Source organism: Calliphora vicina, chromosome 5 (assembly GCF_958450345.1).
Source record: "Calliphora vicina chromosome 5, idCalVici1.1, whole genome shotgun sequence".
NCBI lineage: Eukaryota > Metazoa > Arthropoda > Insecta > Diptera > Calliphoridae > Calliphora > Calliphora vicina.
This window is the reverse complement of record NC_088784.1, coordinates 53,053,575-53,074,789: the sequence shown is the minus strand read 5'-3', so window position 1 is coordinate 53,074,789 and position 21,215 is coordinate 53,053,575. Positions and strand designations below refer to the sequence as shown.

Here is a 21,215-nt window from a genome sequence, read left to right as displayed (position 1 = left end):
GGTATAATATGCAAAATATTTGTACATACACATTTCTTTAAGTACCTCACATTTCTTACTTAATGTCTAGTATTTATTAATACAGTATTTACAGCAGATATTTATTTAAATTCGATTATGTCTTTTAAAATATTTCATTTTGGTTTTTGCTTTTTGAATGTGTGTATGTACTTTTGTAGCAATTAATAGCTCAACAATGAGAGCTGCTTATTGGAAGGTGTATTTTTATTGGTTAGTTTTTAATTGTTCTATTTATTTGCATACTCTAGATTTTTCTTAAGATTTAATGACTTGCAATTACTGAACAGCTTACCTTTCAATGACTACTTCATACCACCTGCATTACATTTAAGTAATTTAGTAATGGCTGGCATATAATCTGATACATAAGTACTTGTTTATGAGCTGATTTACAAAATTCAGAATTATTTCATAATAAAACGCTTTAACGTTTTATTGATTAAATTTTAGTTGATTAAAATCTAATACAAATTGAAAATACATCTTGAAAACTTTCAAATATTTTCTAAAAATATCCACGTGTGATATGAATGAGAAGAAAAATAATATTTTGTATGTTATACTTATTTATTTGCCCCTATTTGTAAGCGAATGTGGTAATAACTTATTTTACTTGCCTCCAATGACATCACGGTGTTAAAATAATATGTTAAAATGCCAATGTATAAGTGGTGAAGAGTATTTATACATATTAGCATTTTAACTTATTACATTTCAATGTAAGTTTTTGCTGGGTAGTTATACAACCCTGTATATTTTAAAATTACCCTATTCACTTTCCTATTCACTTTCCCTATTCACTTTCCCTAAAAAATGTTTTTACTACAAATGCAGGATTTTTAAACGTCAATGCCGAATATACAACTTGTCTGACTTTTTTATTATTATTTTCAGATTCGAAATATTAATAAGTTCTTTAGTCCCTGTATTTGTGCCAACAGTGCCATCTCTGCTTCAATACACTAGATTTCACTGTGGATGTTGATTTTTAGACATTTCAAAGCGAATTGAAATGGTTACTGTTTTGTGTAACAGCGCCATCTATGAACAAACTGAATTATTAACTGATGAAGTTATATGACTTCATCAGTTGGTTTATAATTTATAGCGAGTTCTGATATAGTTGCCGTAAAATCACGATAATGATAAAACATACATATTTTGAAAATATTTTTTTCTGCAGAAACTCGAAAGTATTTTTCTTTAGATTTAATAGTCACAAAATATTTTTAAAGTTGCCCCTTTGATAAATGAATTATTTTTTTTAAAACTTTTTACTGGCATTATTGTAGGATTTTCATATAAGCCATTATAATTACTATTCCATACTTACATATCATTTACAGAATCATTACAATAAAATCGATGATTAGATTTTTAATAATTTACTGTTTTTTTACGATCACCAATCAATTGAGTGTTGTTAATTGTTAAATCCATTTGCTGGCGCACAAATTGACTTTTTATATAAATTAATTTATATTTATTTTTTGGTTTCTCAGTACAACAATCAACATGTCCATCAACCTTGCTATTTCAGTATCAGTTATTCATCATAAATATTTGTATGCACCACACACATACACTCTCTTGTACATACATTGATTTATTTCCATACATACATTTATATATGAACGAACATACATATATTTTGATTGATACCTTTAGGGCCAACTCTAAAAACAACAAAACACATCGCACGAGGAGTACAATACGTCAAGATACATCCATCCATCGATCCATACTGAGGCACACAGACACACTACGAGTGATAGTATTTGTTGTTTATACTTGTATAATTTAAGTAGATCACAACTCACTAAATATTTTGAGCGATGCCAAAAAGAAAAAAACAGATCAGAAACACAAAAAAATATCCATAAATGTTGCACCAACAACAACAGCAACAACAATAGCTACATCCCAGATCTGTGTGCCTGAAAACGTTTCATTTCATTTGTAAAAATCAAATTTAAAAGCAAAACAGAAAAATCGAATAAAATAAAATGCAACCAATAAAAATTGAAAAAAAAAACGTTTAACATAATGAAACTACAAATTACTTTTTTTGTTTATTATAAATTGTTTCTGTTTTCTTTTCATTAATTTGTTGTTGATGTTTTTTTTCTTTTTATTGTTTATCGATTTAGTTTATTGGTATTATTATTGTTGTTGTTGCTTTTGTTTTTGTTGGCAATAATGTGTGAGGGTGTTTAAAGATCTACTTAAGATCATTAAATTGTTTTTAATGATTCTCTGATAATTTATACTCTTTTCTTGTTTAATGTTGTTAAATATGTATGATTGCTATTAAATATGTGTTTTTTTTTTTGTATACTCTATACCAGTAATTAAATAAAACAAAAAAACAACAATTGATTATTAAAAAATGTTCATACATATGTATGTATGTACTAATAATATGGGCAATCGAAAAAAATCATTTGTTTTTTATTCAAATTTAAATTCTAGAAAACTAGAAATCTCAATAATGGCAGAATTTCGTAATTTAAATCTAGCTGGACAACAATATTTTCGCAACCGTTACATAAAATTAAGCACATATTCTTGGGTTTATAATTATGTTTTATTAATATTCAAATTTATAATTTTGATTTTACATTCCACATAATAAAACCATTTGAATTAAAATCTGTACAAACATTTATAAGAATATAAAAATATCTTTAAGATTCAGCATATCATACAACCATTGTAAGAACTAAATGAATTATTTTAAAATTGTGAAATATAAATTTAAGATTACCTTTTATACATAGATATATTTTTTAATTAAAAAATATTATTAAATTACTTATTTTACCTGTTCCGTATACTTAACATACATATTTATTTGATATTTTAATATTTCTAGGCACACCCATCAATCGTTTACCAATAATGGCAAAATCAGTGTTGGATCTTTATGAACTGTATAATTTAGTGATTGCTCGAGGAGGTCTCGTCGATGTTATTAACAAAAAGCTGTGGCAGGAAATCATAAAGGGACTTCATCTGCCATCGAGTATAACAAGTGCAGCGTTCACACTACGTACACAGTAAGTTTTTAATCTTAATTGTTATAATACCAGTTGTTCTCATATTGGTATTCGTATGTACATTTATACATATATACTTATGTATGTACAGGGTGGCGCAGAATTAGCTATACGAAAATGATATCATATAAGCTTTGAAAATGATATCCTATAAGTGTGCGATCACTGCTCTTCTAACACATTTTCCATAACTTTTCTTAAAATTTCGGGTGTAATGCCCATTAATTAATTTATTAATTAAAATCAAATCCCCCAAGTCTTCTTCACAAAATGCTGAAAAAAAAACAAACAAAATAATAATAATTAAAAAAGGTATACAGAATTCAAACCATATAGCTCATTCTGCGCCACCCTGTACTTGTAGGTACTTGTACTAAATAAATGACAGTAAAATTTATTAAATAATGGGCAAATTTTCCACATCAAACTATTTTACTATTTTAGTATTTAAACATCAACAACAATAATAATAAAAAAAAGGAATACAAATACAAAATTTACATTTAGTTTTAGTTTTACATGAGCAAATACAAAAATACGGCAACAAAAACAATATTCATTCTCATACAAGTTGTATTTCATGTATTTAGAAATATGAAAAGATGGCAGATTATGACAAACCACAATGAAATTAGTTTTTAAACAGACGTTTATTGTCTAACAACAATAAAAATGTAAAATAATAAAAAGGTTACAGCAACAATAACATCGGCAACGGCAGCAGCAGCAGCTAAATTGTTGCCAGCCAACGATAATACATTGTACTCAACTGTTTTGGTGTAACAATAAAACAAATCTCTGGCAAATATAGGATCCCGGCGAATGTTGGATCTATGTACCAATGTACAACTTACTACTAACTTATTATTTAGTTTATGCTATTGTCGTTATTATTGACACTGCAGTTCTTTCAAAGTATACAAACTTGAATCAACAAAAATTCAATATTATGTGCAAGTGGTTCTGCAATATTTCAAGTTCAATCTTTTGTATATCCAATGTTGGAAACTCCGATAATTTTACTATTATCAAACATATCAAGGATGTATTAGGGATTTAAAAAAGTACCAATAAATTTCAAATGCACAACTTAGAATTATTTAAATTCCAAAGTTTATAAAAGTATGCTAAGCAAAAATTAAAACAACCACAAATTAATTTTTATAGAGGCTTTTTTATACCCTTCACCTTTGTGAAGGGAAGTTTGTCATTCGGTTTGTAATTTCCACAATATAATTTTCCGACCCTATAAAGTATATATATTCTGGATCCTTATAGATAGCGGAGTCGATTAAGATATGTCCGTCCGTCTGTCTGTTGAAATCAATTTTCCGAATACCCCAGATATCTTCGGGATCCAAATATTCAATAATTCTGTCAGACATGCGTTCGATAAGTTTCCTATTTAAAATCAGCAAAATCGGTCCACAAATGGCTGAGATATGAGGAAAAAACCAGGACAACCTCTATTTTTACCTATATCTGAATTACTAAGTCATTAATATAGACAATATGATAGATATTTCAAAGACCTTTGCAACGACGTATATAAGACCATAGTAAGTTGGACCTACAATGGGTCAAAATCGGAAAAAAATTTTAAATTTACAAAAAAAAATTTAAAATAACAATTCGAAAAAATAATTTTCCAAAAAATGAAAAAAAAACTTTCGAAAAAAAAAATAAATTTTGTTTACCTAAAAATATTTCAAATTTGTATTTTGAAGTATAATTTGGTGAAGGGTATATAAGAATATAGCTCTCTTACTTGTTATATATTAGGGTGGCGCAAAAGAAGTTGACGTTGTTCTCATTCAAGTTGAGAGTTTACTTCATTTTAAGAAATTATTTCTCAAAATGTGTTTACCATCGATAAGCAGAGTTTAAAGAACACTATGTATGTCACTTTGTAGCACAGTGTTATTATTGTGCAGTTTTAGTTATTTGTACAAAGTATCTGTAAATATTAAAAATAATAAAATTTAATTCATAATTTATAGCTTATTTTGTTGCTGCACTAAAGCAACATTGTAAAAGGAAACACAGCATTAAATCTTGTGTGCGTTTGAATATGTATTGCAGTCGTTGTAGTTGTTGCATTTTATAAATTTTAAGGTCCGCCATCAGTTTGTCAGCCAGTCAATCATGTTTCAAACATGATTTTTATGCGTCTCTATGTCTCGGTCTATAACTTAGACCAACACCCAGAAAACGAACAACAATAACAACCAAAAATATGAGCAAAAAAAAAGAGGAAATATATGAACTTTAGTTTTTAGTTAAAACTCCATGGAAAATGTGGTAGTAACGGTGTAATAATAACACTGGAAAATATCAGAGGTGGTCGGTAGTTGGGTTAGCAAGACGGACTGGATGGATGGTTAGTTTATTTGTTGGTTGATGTTTTTTCTTTTTTTTTTGATGGCTGATTGTCTGGTTTTGCACTGGTTGTGGTATGTGTCAATGACTTGACGAGAAGCACACGCTAGTAGACATGACGCTTCATCTAAAAGAATCCTTAATACGTACATGCATATGTATGTTTAAACATTAGCTAATTTTTTTATATGATTTTTTAATAGGGTTTCTTTAGTCTGTAGAATAAACCTGTACTCGATGCGAGTTTAAAGCTAAACTGTCAAATGAAAAATAAAACATTTAAGTACTCACAATTAAAAAATAAATAAAGATGTAAATGAAAAATGGCGTTCATAAAATTAATTGTATTACTTTCATTGAAACATTTGTTTTCATTTCTCTATTCGCGCTCATACACGAATTAGCCGTCACATTCACATTTAATCAACACACTGTCATAATATACCCACATAGATACATTTGCACATACATACATACATAGATATGTACATATAAAAAGATTCAGTAATACAATTACGAGCACAATGTGATTGTACTCATTTTATTTTCAAGTTACAGTAACCAACGACCAATAGCTGAGCTTGATACACTAAATAACAAGTTTATTTGTTGTTAAATAAAATTAAATATGTACAAACATACGTATACATATGTATTCACTGATACATATACAATTATTTCCTTACAAATACATAGATATGTATATGAATATGAATATTACTTATGTATGTATATTTACAAGGGTATCCAAATTATTTGATTTTTCTTTTGTTTAAATAAAACGAATAAGAGATTTTAACTCAATCACATATTTAAAATTATTCGAATCATTGGAATAATTGGAATTTATTAAATAAAGTTTTTCTCTTTGTCAATTCGAACATAAAGTCGCATCGTCTAACGTTTAATTAATAGTATCTTTTATATAGATTTTAAGAACATGTTCTTCATTTATTTCAATGCAATAATCAACAATGTTATCATCAATATCACGTTTAATACCAACCACATTATTCTGAGCTAACATCTTGATTAATATTATTTATTTTAACAGTAACAGACAAATATATACATATAGCGTGATTAAGAAGATACCATCGAGCCATTTATTTACTGTGATGGAAACTCCCCATCTAATTTTAATTATTTGTCGGATATCTTATTTGAAATTTGTCAAAATAATTTCATCTATATATGTAAGACATTATTATTTATTTAAATTTAAATTATAAAGAATGTGAAATAATTAATAATATGATTGGAATTATTCTAAAATGTCCATTTTTAATTTATTCGAATAACTATTCGCAAGAACATTATTCGAATGGATACCCTAATATTTTCACGTACGAGTACAACATGTATGTACGTGAATATTGATTTATTGAAGACGTGTAAATGTACATGCACTTTATACCCATTAAACATTTTTTGCCGAAGTCGGCCAGAATGAGTGTATTTTTACTTAATTACGATTTAAACGTAACGTGTGTACACTAGGGATGCCAATCCCGAAATCCCGATCCCGAAAATCCCGGGATTTTTCGGGATCGGGATTTCCCGAATCCCGGGATTTGTGAAAAAGAATCCCGGGATTTTTCGGGATTAACAAATCCCGAAATATTATGAGATTTTTGATATTTTAGGAAGATTTTTGAAGCACCCAAAATACTTAGAAAGCTAAATTTCAGCATATTTATAATACTAATCTCGCTTCGAATCCAAACGCAGCCAGATTTTTTCATTTGAATCAGGGAGCAGCACGTCTCCCTTTATGTTCAAGTTATTTTCTGAAGGGGACTAGGGGCAAATGTAGCCTGATTTCCGCAGTACTCTACAGTATAATTTCAGAGTACTTACAACTTATTTTGTGCAAAATTTTATAAGGATTGCCGCATAATCAAGATATTTATGACTGCTCAAACAGTACTCCGGGGGACAATTGTATGGAGCTAGGGGAAATCATGGACCATTTTATTTTAATTTAATGCATTAGTTTTTGATTTGTTATATTTTTACTTAAATATATTAATGAAATTAATAGTTTTTATTGTTGAATTTGATGTTTTTGACGTTTAACTAAAATCCCGAAGTCCCGAAAAATCCCGAAAAATCCCGAAATCCCGAAAAATCCCGGGATCCCGAAAAATCCCGGGGTCCCGAAAAATCCCGGGATCCCGGGATTTACATTTCTAAAATCCCGAACCCCGGGATTTGTAAAACCCAGTCCCGTTTGGCATCCCTAGTGTACACTAAGCTAATGATACACCAAAAGAAAATTTACATACTTACATTCGAATACAGATTTGCTCGCGGCATTCGCAACCGAAAATGTCATCAAACTCATTTTCGATTCCGGACAGTATTTGGAGTATCCACAATTTTCTGTTAAAGATGAAGATACAAGAGGGAATTGAGAAGAAGTCAAGCAGGGACCTAAAAAATTAGCTAAACAGGCTCTACAATTAAAATAATTAAATTAATTCGGAAATATGAGGTACATTAGAACAGTTTCGGGTTGGTTGTTGAATATTAGGTAAAATAAAAAAATTAGTAGCTTTTTAAAGCACAGTCTGTGAATTTTAAAAGTAAAATAGTTTCTAATTGAAGCAAATAAACCACAAATTTCCTTCAGGAAATGTGCAGACTTGTCACATAATTATCCAATGATACCCCAGAATATCTGCAGAAATGTATGAATTTTAGAAAATTCGGTTATTTTTTTAGAAAACTCTTACATGTCGACAGCAATTGTTTACTGGGCAATTACGTGTACATATGTAAGACAAAATACTCTTAAATAGTTTCTCACAGTTTTCGTTTTGAACTTGTGTTTGTTCAGCGATGAATTGAACTTAAACATTGAATAGTGCTAGTGTGCCATGTATTTAAATCCATTTTGCACTGCAATACATATTCAGCTCAACGTTTCTCCATCGAGTTTTCTAATAATGCGCAGCTTCGCTCATATTTTTGAGATATGCCAGATTGTAGTAGAATAAAACGATTTCATTTTAAACATTTATTTTTGCTTTTTGTTATAGGCAGTTTGTAATAAAGGTGTTAAATTATAATGTTGCTGTAATTGTAATTGCAATGTAAATACAGGGACTTGATCGTACGGATTTTAGAAACTTTCCGCAGTAATATTTCATATGTTTTGTATAAAAGACTAATTTCTATGTACAACATTTAAATATGTAAATTCGAACGACTGAAATTCGAATTAAAGAAGAACTCTTTCGACCGTTATTGTACAGTACGGACATGTTACATGCAGTAAATCCACATTGAGTAGAAAGATTTTGGAATTATTCTACATACAAGATTCTCTTAAGTCTCTCGGAATTCCGAACAGTCGAATCACAATTTGATTTGGATTTATAAAGTTATAAATATAATTTCCTATGCTCGTCAATGTGTGTTTGCTTCTTTTCAGAGCTATCTGAAGCTCTCCAAAGAAAGCTCGGCATACTTGTAGTACGTTTCAAATCAAAGGAACATGGCTGCTACTCTAGTTATTAAATAAAAATCTAGTTGTATGTTCTGTTTACAAACTAAAATATATTATTGAATAGAATGATTGACTATTTCACAGTCAAACAAATACGAGTATAATAACAAAATTCAAAAGAATATATTTATGTACACACATACACAGTATAGTTTTTTTTTTAAAATCCATCCTAATTGAATTACTATTTTCAAAGTCTATTACAAAGAATTAAGAATTATTATTCGTATAAGTGTATGTGTACTTAACTCTTTGATATTAAGCGTCGCTGGCAGTTGCATGCATTAAAGACAACACTTTAAAAAATAATTTTCATAAGAATTTTATTTAACTTTTTATGGTAAATAAAAATCCATACATACATACATACATAAATTTATCATCATTCGTAGACATGCCTAAATCAACATTACAACTAATATTTATACTTATACGTTCTTACATACATACGTACTATTAATGTACGTATGTTGCACGGTGGTGTTGCATGCTTTATACTCACGCACACCCTCATATACACTAGTACTTATACTTGAAAATTCAAATGAAATTCATTGTACTCGAAAAAAAAAAAACAAAGTGACACAACCAAATGCTAATAAGATGATAATGATGACAACAGCGACAATGATGGCAATGATGCGTTGTGATCTTGGTTAGTGAGTGAGATACGATGGTAAAATTATTTACCTGTAAAGAAATTTTTCTCTAGACAATTCCACCACAAACAATAGAAAATTCAAAAACAAATTCTTTATGCATCTCAACTCAATAAAGATGACAAACAAACAGAACCAACATCTATGTGGATAGATATTTGATTTGGGAAATGTTTTTTTTTTTTGTATTTGCTAAATTATATTATCTTGTAATAAACAAATTTAATTTTAGCTTTGTTTTTTCATATCATCATTATAATTGTACGACTTGGTACATTAATTAAATATTTTAAACAGGAAATGAAATGTGCTTTAAAATCAAATTTAAATTTAAATACTCTTGGCATGCATATTGACTTAACATTGTGTTAATTGAATTGCAAAATAAAATGCTAATGAAAATGCAATATACAATAAAGTTAAGTTGCTTTAGCCAAAAACTCAATTCTATCTTGGTTGGATGTTCACAGTTCAATTAAAACTTCACTGATATTTCTTGAACGAATCTACGTCTATTTTGTTTGAATAAAAAACCAATGTTCACATAAAAATGCATAAAAAAATTACAGTCACCTCCTCAAAATGAACTTTGGTTCCCAACACAAAACTTTATATAAAATAAGCTTTTTCATGAGTGTGTTAAAGGAGACGTTAAGCTATTATTCGTTTGGTATTCTTAATTGCTTACCCAGCTCCCTTACATAATCAATGACTTTATTAAGACAAGTTCATACTTGAAGCAATACTTTCTTCAATCTTTGCGCATGTCCTATTGAATTCACAGTTGAATTACGAAATCAAAACCACATGTCATTTACCTATTAACTCGTTATATGGGCAATTCCAAGAGAATGATAACCACGACTGAAAAACTGGAACCCTTAAAACTTTTTTTCAAGATGATGATCTAATTAGGAGAAAACACTAAAATTGTACTACGTGAAAAATAATATGTAATTTAAATTGACTTTACATATTTAATTTTTTAATTTAATTAGTATGTTTTAGGATAAGATGGCGGCGAAAACTAAGCGCCCAATTAGCATGTAGTATAAAATGAATTTGGGTCTGATGTTTTTTTTTTGCTATTATCAGCTTGCTGTTTGAACCCGAATAATTATTCAGTTATTTTTTAGTTTTTTACCCCCATATTCATAAAAAAAAATTTAAATTTAAACAAGTTTTAAAGCAAAATTTCCATACAAAATTTGATTTTAAAACGTTGTAAATTAATTTTTTTTTTTTGGACCCCTACTCATGAAAAGCATTGTGTTGGAACTAGGAAAATAGGTTATGGGAGGGAGGAAAGAGGGAGTAATGTTTGTGGACATTCGATTTGAACTTTCCGACGTTGAAAATGACAGGAAAGACTTGAGCGGCAAGTTTGTTCACATACGGACAGTACGGCTAAAGAACGAATTTTCCCTGTAGTGTGTTGTGCGGTCCACTGGCCAATCGACCAATTTAAAAATTGTTTATGAATAAGGCCTTTAATATATATATATACAGAATATATATTGTTTTACTATAAGAGTATTCTCTGTCGCGTGCGGTATGTCACGTACGATATTAAATGTTATTTATTATAAAATCATCCAAAGATTGTTTTTATTTAAATATGTCGGATAGAAATTAAAAGAAAAAATAACGCCTCTTACGATTCGCAAATTTTAGCATATTTTTAATGTACTCCAAAATTACTTTCGTTTTATGTCACATACGATATACCCTAATTTTGGACAACAATGTTTAGAAAGAACTTATTATTTTTTTTAAATATAGTACCCTCTGAATGGAACGTAAAAAACCAAATTACTTTTCTGATACTCTTATTATTGCAAAATCTATTCCACATCATAGGCGTACAAATGTCACGTACGATGACATGGAAATGCCCATATGCGAATCCAGCATATAAATAATTTAGTACTTTCAATCTTAAAAAGTACTTTTTTCTTTAGAGATCCATACTACTACTCAATGGTATGTCTGAGGTGTAATTAATATTTTTAGCTGCTTATGTATATATTTTAATGATTTATATCTTTTAGAAGATAAGATTTATTTCAAACTTTTAAGAAATATTATTTATATAGCAAAACATTTGAAGATATCTTAAAAAGTACATACAATTAGTTTACACAATTTCACAACTTAAAATGGATTTCCGGCAAGGATTCTAGTTATCCCATCAGTTTTAGCAACTAAATAAGAAAATCCAGTCTACTTTTTAAGGGCTGGTTTAATAAACATAAGTACATACATACATATGTAGTATGTATGTGACTTGTAATGAATTATCGTAATCATGCTTATAATAATTAGCATCATGTCTCACATCGCACACTGGGGACAGGGTATAGATTTTGTTTAACAGAAATTCATTATTACATTATGTATTTGAATTTGAGAGGCTTGATTGGCTTTAACAATTAATATATTCCATATAAATTTAAACCTCATATTTAAAAGGAATTTCAAATGTATGACAGAAAAGTGGTTTAGGAACCACTGTGCATTGTTTAGTGTTAATGTAAGCGAGTTGAAGAAAAATCTTCCTTTTCAACTGTTATGTTTACTTGATAATTCACAGAATGTGTAGTCATGAACAAACAACATTCACACACAGAAAACAAAAATACACATGCTTTGCACAACCAGACACAAAGGATAATGATGCTAAAGATACAAATTTGTATTGGATACATGAGCGGACGGACGAACGGACGGACGGACAGACAAACAACATCTTAAGACTTAAATGAATCTTGGTTTTTTGTTTTACAAATAACCATTATATGAGTAAAAAGAAAATTAAATAGTTTTTATATACACATTCATACGCTGAATACTTACACTTTAAGATACATGCATAAATACTTACTCTTGTACATTCGTACGTACGTAGATACATTCATACGTATGTACATTAATACATTTATTGATTGAGTTCTTAAGTGTTTATTAAATTAAATGCAAAATATTGCATGTATGCGTTGATGAATTATAAACAAAAAGCCAAAGCAAAGCAAATAATAAAATATTAACAAAAAAAATGTAAAAAAAAACAAAACAACCACAAATTTACATACCTACAATAATTTGAGTTTGCCTGAAACACCAAAGAGTTCATTCTATAGAAAGGTAATTTATAATTCATTACTTTCTTCATAATTGATGCAAAGTGAATTCAAATGTTTTTTTTATTTTTAACCATAACTACAAATATTTCAAAATTAAAGGACCAAATTTATAGACATACAGAGTTTAAAATAATCAGTATCATAATGAATGATTTAAAGAATAAATTGATTTAAACATGCGGCCGCCAATGGAAGTTGAAAACATGTTAAAACTTCTCAACGTCCCGGTTGTTCAAACATATTTGCCATGATCATTGACTGAAAGTGAGAGAGTCAAAGAATAAAAAACGTCCATATATGTATGTAGAAGCAGAGATGAAAGATTTTTATTTGTGTTTGAGAAAAACGCTACAGGTGGTATTTTATCAGTCGTACACACGTACCAATTGACTGACAATGAGTAAAAATCCTTGTATCATGCTTGTGTCGATTTGACAGAGTTTATAAACCAAATCGATTCCATCAATTTGATTAATTTTGTATTAAAACTTTTCTAAAAAGACCAGAGCTAGCCAACTACATTTTTAAACTAAATCTGCGTATGCATATTCATATAGTTATTTAGAATTAATATAAGAGTATCCAAAAAACCGGTTTCCGGTTTAACCAAAAAAGTGTGTTTTTGAAAAAACACACCGGTTAACCGTTTTACAAAAAAAAAACCGGTTTAGAACAGTGCTTAAACATCTAATATTATAAACGGTTTACTATATGTACATTTTTAACTTTAATTTCAGATATATGAAATATTTGTATCCATATGAATGCGAGAAGAAGAATCTAAGTACGCCAGCAGAATTACAGGCTGCAATTGATGGCAACCGTCGGGAAGGACGTCGTTCCAGTTATGGTCAATATGAGGCAATGCACAATCAAATGCAAATGGTTGGTATAAATACATAGATTTAATTTCTTATCGAAGCTAATGAATATTTCTATAATTTTCTTCTCTCTTTCACCATGCAGCCTCAAATGGCTCGCCAATCTTTGCCAGGCGGCATGCAACAGATGTCTCCGTTAGCTTTGGTAACACATGCGGCTAACAACCAACAAGCACAGGCAGCAGTAGCTGCTGCAGCTGCACACCACAGACTGATGGCTCCCTCGTTTGGTCAAGTTCCGAATTTGGTAACACAGGAAATTGAGCAGCGTATGATCGAGTATTTGAAGCTAATTCAAGTTAAGAAGGAACAAAATGCTATGAGCAATGGTGCGGGACCTATGGGTCTTTCGCCGCACCACCAGCATCATCAGCAGCAACAACAACAGCAACAGCAGCAACAACAACACCAACAGCAGCAGCGTCAGAGATCTCAAAGTCCCGAGATAAATACAAGAGAAGCCTTGAATGCGTTGGAAATGTCACGTGTGGCATTGTGGCAAATGTACCATAACAACACCAGCCCACCAGCTTCTGTCAACACTTCACCACAAGGTGGTGGCAACGTAAATAGTGGTGGAAGTAATGATGTTGTTAGCGAAGCACAACGGTAAGTTGAAAAGCTGTAAACAGTATTAGCGAAGACATCCACCATATGTATGTTGAATTTCTTTTCACCTTATTACCTTTACATTTGACTCATTCTAGTAGCGAGGCTTTAAACCTCTCGGATTCACCACCAAATCTGACCTCAATAAAGCGTGAGCGTGAGCGCGAACCCAGCCCGGAAATGAATGAACAGAATGATTTTCACCACCAACCTCCTCCTGCTAAACGTGCCGGATTTCCTGCCAGTTTCTATTTACCACCCGGCATGAGTGACATGGCGGCTGCTGCCGCAGCGGCCAACTTTCACTATAAAGGTGGCCAGCACGATTCCGATGCTGAGGCTGACGAAGAAAACGACGATGACGGATGCGACCATAATACAACAGCAAATTCGTCGCACGATGACCCCAACGAACGCCAGCATTTAAATGGCAGTTCGCTGCGAGCACCTCGACATCATGGCAGTAACAGCAGTGTTCACAATGACAAGTCTGACGATTCGGCCATTGAAAATTCCCCTTCCACCTCAGCGGCATCGGCCGGTAATGGTCACATTTCACCCATATCTACTAAGAAAATTCACTTGTCAAAGCAGACTCAACAGCAACACAACACAGCAACGGTCAACACTAACACTAACACCGCTGACAATATGACGACGGGTAACTCTACCTCGCTGGATCCATTCGAGGCATTGAACTTGCTCTCTGGAATGCAATTTCGTCTAACACGAAAAGGTATGTTATAAAAAGCATTTTTTATAAAATATGTATTGGTTACTTGGTTCACAAGTTCTTATTTAAGAAAGACATACGAGTACTTCAGAGTTTTAAATATTTTTATTTGTTTCCTCATGCAGGTACTAATTCCGACGGCGAACAAGAGTTAGTGGTTAACCTTGAACTAAACGGCATTAAATACTCTGGTATACTTATTTCAAACACCTCAAAACTGGCAACATCAATAGCGGCGACATCAACCGAAACAACGACGTCGACGACAACGATGTCGTCAATCAGCAACAACAAAAATGTCAACAATTCCAATAAAAGCGATAACAATATTGTAAACATTAGCCGTAAGAACGGCACTCACAGCCACACTCCCACCAACATCATTAACAATACCAATGAATCAGGCAAGGATTTAGTCGTTGCCATGGATGCAGTGGAAGACACAAGTGCATTGACAATGCGTGATACTGAAACACCACCAAACACATCCATGACAGCAACACCACCAGCAATAGCAACGAATCAAACAAATGCTGTCATAGCAAATGGTCCCAACAGTAGCACTAACCCACTCAAGGATGCCCTAATAACATCATAGAAACAACACACACTCTCATACCCACACACACAAACACTCATACACACGCTTACAAATAGACAGACGACGTATGTATATAATCAAGTTGTTGAATAGAGTTAAACAAAGACCTTGAGTACTGTGTTACTGTTCAACAAAAAAAGTAGGAAACGAACAAAAATGAACTGTCGGAAGCATGTAAATAGAGAGATGGAAAAAGTAAAGTTAAACTGGAAAAAAGCGAAAAAAAAACGAAAAAATTACTACATTAACAAGCAGGTAAACAAGTGACTGACAAGAATCAAACATAATTTTAAACTTGGAAATTCATTTAAACAACTAAGTATAACGACAACAAAAATGATTCGAAGAGTGAGAAGGATACAGCAGAAAATAACAAAGAAATATAAACACGCCACACACAGCCGCATACATACAAGTATATTTGCTTACATTTACGCAAGTATCCAAGGACGAGCATAATGATCAAGAGAACTTGGTATGTCCAGTGGTATTTAACCTTAATGTTGCTGTTGCTATTGCTATTGCTGCTGCCGTTGTTGCTTTCGCTATATGTTACATTTCAAAGAGGAGCAACACAAAATAAAAAAAATACAACAAACGAAAAGGACTTGTTGCCCTGAAGTAAAATACTACGTATTTCAATTACGTATGTTTGTTTGGTAGTTGGATGATTCTGGATGGATTTTCTAGCCAAATACCTTAATGTATATGTTCGATGTATGTATATGCATGTGTAGGGGAAAAAGGTCCTTAAAAGTAGACATCGACTCTACTCAAATAAGTTTATACCAAAGGAAAGTTAGCAAAACAAAAAATAATAACAGAAAATAATAAAACTAAAATTCTATTAAAACCACAAGAGCAACGACAACAACTACTACAACTCTACAGCATGACATATGATTTTTAATTAAAACAAAAACAACAGAAAAATTAAAATAATACAAGGGATCCAATTCATCCAGCCACTCACTCACTCATTTCCACTCCATTCACATGCCATAAATACACACGTGTGTAGCAACAGACACACACACACACACTCACATCTACCAATGCTGCGATAGTATTGTTTGGAAATGAAAATTTTGTAAATATTTGCATTTGTTTGAAGGATCAAACAAAAATTGTATTTAAGTTTAAAAAACTCTAGCCTTAATCTAACATTTTCAATTATTTCCATAATTAAGAAAATAAAGAATTTACAAAAGTTAAAAAAATAAAAAACCTTAAAAAAAACGTATTAAATAACATTCAAATACAACGTAGACCGACTTTATATACAGTCAAAATACCCCCTATAATTATATTTACATGCGCTAAAACAAAAATGAATAAATAAAAAAAATAAATAAAAAATAAACAAAAGATTTGTAGTGTTATTAAGTTAATATTAAATTAAAAATTTAATGTATATTTATTTAAGTATTTAAATATTCTTATTCTACTAAATATATACTACATATATACATACATATATTATATTCCTATATAATATTTACTTTTAAGTATATAAGTTCATAATAATAATAATAAAACAAATACAACAGTATCAAAATTATATTTGTCCTTATACATAGTTCGAAAACGAAAGAGCTTTGCGAAAATGATTAATACTTTATAATAATAGTAACAAATATGATGTGTTGTATAAAATTTCAAAGAAAAATAAATCCGTCTTTTGTAGATGGTATGTATTACAATTTATTTGTACATATTTTAAAATAAATAAACAGACTTGGAATCGAAACGTAACTTTATAAAATATTTACTTACATACGTACGTTTTCATTTGATTTAAATATGTAGAACAACAAACAAGTTTCTTCCAGAATGTGTTACTTTATTTATCAATTTAAATATATGTATAGCATCTATATTAAAGAGCACCTTGCATTAAGATTTTTAAATATTTTCGGTATCAAATGATTTTCTAAAGTAACCAGAGACTACCCAGTATGCAAAAGGATTCGAAGTTGTCTCGAAAATTAATCACTTTTTCGTAAAATTTCTTCTATATAATGTAGAGTGCAGAGCGATAAAAAGTCGAAAGGTGGTAATATATGGACCATCAAGCAATTTCTTCTTTCATTATCTACTATTATTAAACAATGCATCTATTTATACATTTTCAAAACTAATAAACTCTGTGCATAATTCTGCAGTTTCCTCAATAATTGATTGAGCTTTTATTTCAAGACGTCTTCGATTAATTTTTCTTGTTAAACTATATATGTTATTAAATAGATTATAAAAAAAGTTCTTACATAAAAAAATATATGTATATAAAAAACTAAGCAAAACCCTTCGCAGTTTGTGTTAGTTCTATAAAATATATATGTACTTATCAGGCCTGTCACAGAATTCCATTCCGATCGAAAGTAGAATTAATTCCGTATTTCGCTTCTTCGGAAAAAGTAAAACAAGTCCGCACTTTATTTCGAAATTTTATGAATTTTTGTAATGACAACTAGTCATTTCATGCATTATTTTGTAATGAGTGGTTTTATTTACTAGAATAAGTACTTATTTTTATACAGGCTGGTAATGAACTTTTGCATTTAGCACAGCTATCTAGTGTGTTTGACTGGAAAACGGGAGGTTAGTGGTTCGCCACCTGTCAAAGCCATTAATTTTTTTGTTCATATCATATTCATTTATATGTTGATGTTAAAACTATTGTTAACTTACAATAAAATAACTCGTATATGGAGCAGTGAGTTAGCAGCTTGATTATCAAACACAAGCAAATAATGTGACTGTTCGATTCCCACACAAGGCAATATTTTTGTGTGTTTTTTTTAGCTACATATTCTTGTTGTGAATTTACTACTTATTTCTCAACTGATTGTAAGTACATTTGTAAGCTTTTAAAAATCTCGAATGAATTTTTTAAAAATCTCAAACAAAGATAAATAGTGTTTCAGTCAAATAATAAGTAGTTACTTGCTGGCTTACTAAGTAAGTAAAGTTTTTCCTGGGATAAATCGAAAATATGGATTTATTAAGATGCTCAATTGAATCTCTATATTTTGAGGCCTGTCACACATTTTGTTCGGAATGGTTTCAATTCCGTAGTTTTTATTCCGATCGATTTCGTTTTAGGTTCTTCAAAATCCGTGTAACTTATTAATTCAAAAAATATTTAATAATTCTGTATTTCTGATTTTAAATTGACAACATTTTTAATATTAAAACAAAATTAGTATTTTTAATAATATTTGGGTTGAAATCTTCTAGAAACAATCAAGTCAGCAAATTTTTTTACTAAGTAAATGGGTTCTAAAAAAATTTGTACTTAATAAAGAGTACAACACTAGTATAAAACGAAAAAAAAAATATTTAATTTCAATGTGTAATTTGTTTATATATTAGATCAGGATTAAAAACATTCATTTAAAATATTATCGTTAAAAAAAATCTCATAAAAAACATACTTTTTGGTTTTGTTTTTAACAAAACGTACTTTTTTTCTTTATTTTTTAACAAAAGGTTCTTTTTCCGATATTAAAATGGTTTTATATCAAACCTTAACATTTAATCTGGTGACTTATGGCAGTTAAATGTATCTATTGATAAGTAAAAACTTCATTTCCAGGTTCATGCAGTTTTTTAAGGGGGCGAAATAAATAAAACTCACTTTCCCAAAAATTTTAAATGTGCGAAAAAAAACCTTTTGTTCTGCTGCTCCTCAAATTGATTAAAATGTTTAGAAAAACAAATAAATACAAAGAAATATCTATTCCACTTTGAAAACTGAAAGTGGTTTCATTACGAAAGAAATTTTCGTTTTACTTTTTCTAAAGAAGCAAAATGCGGAATTAATTCCACTTCCTATCGGAATGGAATTGTGTGACAGGCCTGTTTATTGTAGTATATATATGTATACAGGCCTGTCACACATTTTCTTCGGAATGGTTTGAACTCCGTAGTTTTTATTCCGATCGATATCGTTTTAGGTTCTTTAGATTCCGTGTAATTTATTAATTCCAAAAATATTTAATAATTCTGCTTTGCTGATTTTAATTTGACAGTGTTTTATATATTAAAACAAAAGAGTGATTTTTGGTGCGGAAATTGATTAAAAATGTTAGAAAAACAAATAATTACAAAGAAATATTAATTCCAAATATTCATGAATTAGGCACTGTATTTGTTAAATATTCTCTTTCTCAGTTGACACTCCATGAAATTCGAATTCTCTTGGTGCACATTGTTTTTTTTTTTGAAAACTGTTCGAATAAATTGAATTTTTTTTAAATAATTCTTTATATTGTACTCCCGAAGTATTCTTTTAAAATTGTATTAAAACTAGACGCTATACAAAGTATTATTTAATTTAAAATTACTATAATAAATATTTTAAATAATAAGTATTGACTTTTTACTGTGATCTTTTCAAAATTAAAGGTTTTTTTATTATATAAATATTTGTTCAAAGAGAAAAACAAAAAGTTCATACGTAGAATGAATTTTTCATAAACTGCTTAAAACAAACATGATTTTTTTCCCCAAACTTCAGCATATACATATTCTTACCTTAATCGATAAATGGTCCGCTCTTATATCATAATTAGCCAAAAAATCTCACCTAAAAAAACGCGAGTTTTGGCCTTTGTATATTAAGGAAACGATATGTATGTTAAGATGTTAAGTAATTTTTCATGGCGTAGTTTTTATAGAAATATTTATTTAAATATTTTATAAATCGAAATCTGCAAGAAAATAGAAAATTAGAATAGAATTTTGCAATTTAGTTGGAAGTTTGACCAAATGCTGTTGTAATAATTTTACTAGTACAGGAACATAAAGATCACATATTATAATTTCATGTTTCCGAATTAATAAGGTGACCACATAAAATCATCTGATTCCTAATTCGCCGTGGTTTAATGTAGGTCTTCTGTCAGACTTAGTGCTAGTTTCTGGGATAAAGATAATCTACATTATTTGTTTAAACCCTGATTAAACTAAAAATTGTGTGTTCTCACTTATGGTTTATTTAGTATATAATCTAGGTTTAACTGAACATCATTGGCGAGCTAAACCTAAATAAAATATGCGAAAGCACAAACAGCTGAAAAATAAAATAAACAATTCTGCACAATTCTGTTCTTTGTGTTGATCTGCTTTATTAACGTCAATAGAATTTTTAATATACATTTTATTGACTTCAATGTCACTTTTTCTTTTACAAAGTTAAAATTTTAACATATTTAACTGACAAGTAAGAAACTAGCTCTTTTCCCCATTTTCTCCATCTCTGGTTATTTTTTATCGTGACGATAAACTGACAGTTCTCATACAATTCGTCTTGATTTTGACATTTCTTCTACGTTTGAACTTTTTTGCATTGCTGTTTGACAATTCGCCTTGTATTTTTTACAATTTCGAATGCACGATCATTTTCTTAAGCGTATTAAATATAAATTAAAAACACCTGAAATATTTGTTTTGAAAACAGGATCGATTTAAATTAAGGTTTAAGAAAAAGACACTAATATATGTACAATAAAAATATAAAAAAAATATTTTTATGCTTTTTCAACTAGTAATGAGCGTAAAAAGTGTTTATTTTTAATATTTTTCAATAATAATTAATGTTATATTTAAATA

General features: G+C 29.8%; 1 protein-coding gene across 1 annotated transcript in view; it reads left to right on the top strand.

The window, feature by feature from the left end:
- The window catches only part of retn (retained), a 104,729-nt gene extending 87,816 nt beyond the window's left edge, over positions 1 to 16,913 (top strand). Inside the window, exons 7-11 of the mRNA XM_065513357.1 lie at positions 2,897 to 3,080; positions 13,513 to 13,660; positions 13,742 to 14,265; positions 14,364 to 15,001; positions 15,124 to 16,913. Coding sequence (XP_065369429.1) covers positions 2,897 to 3,080; positions 13,513 to 13,660; positions 13,742 to 14,265; positions 14,364 to 15,001; positions 15,124 to 15,596 — 1,967 coding nt within the window. The 3' untranslated portion in view covers positions 15,597 to 16,913. The remainder of the gene's footprint in view (positions 1 to 2,896; positions 3,081 to 13,512; positions 13,661 to 13,741; positions 14,266 to 14,363; positions 15,002 to 15,123) is intronic.
- The last annotated feature ends 4,302 nt before the right edge of the window (positions 16,914 to 21,215 follow it).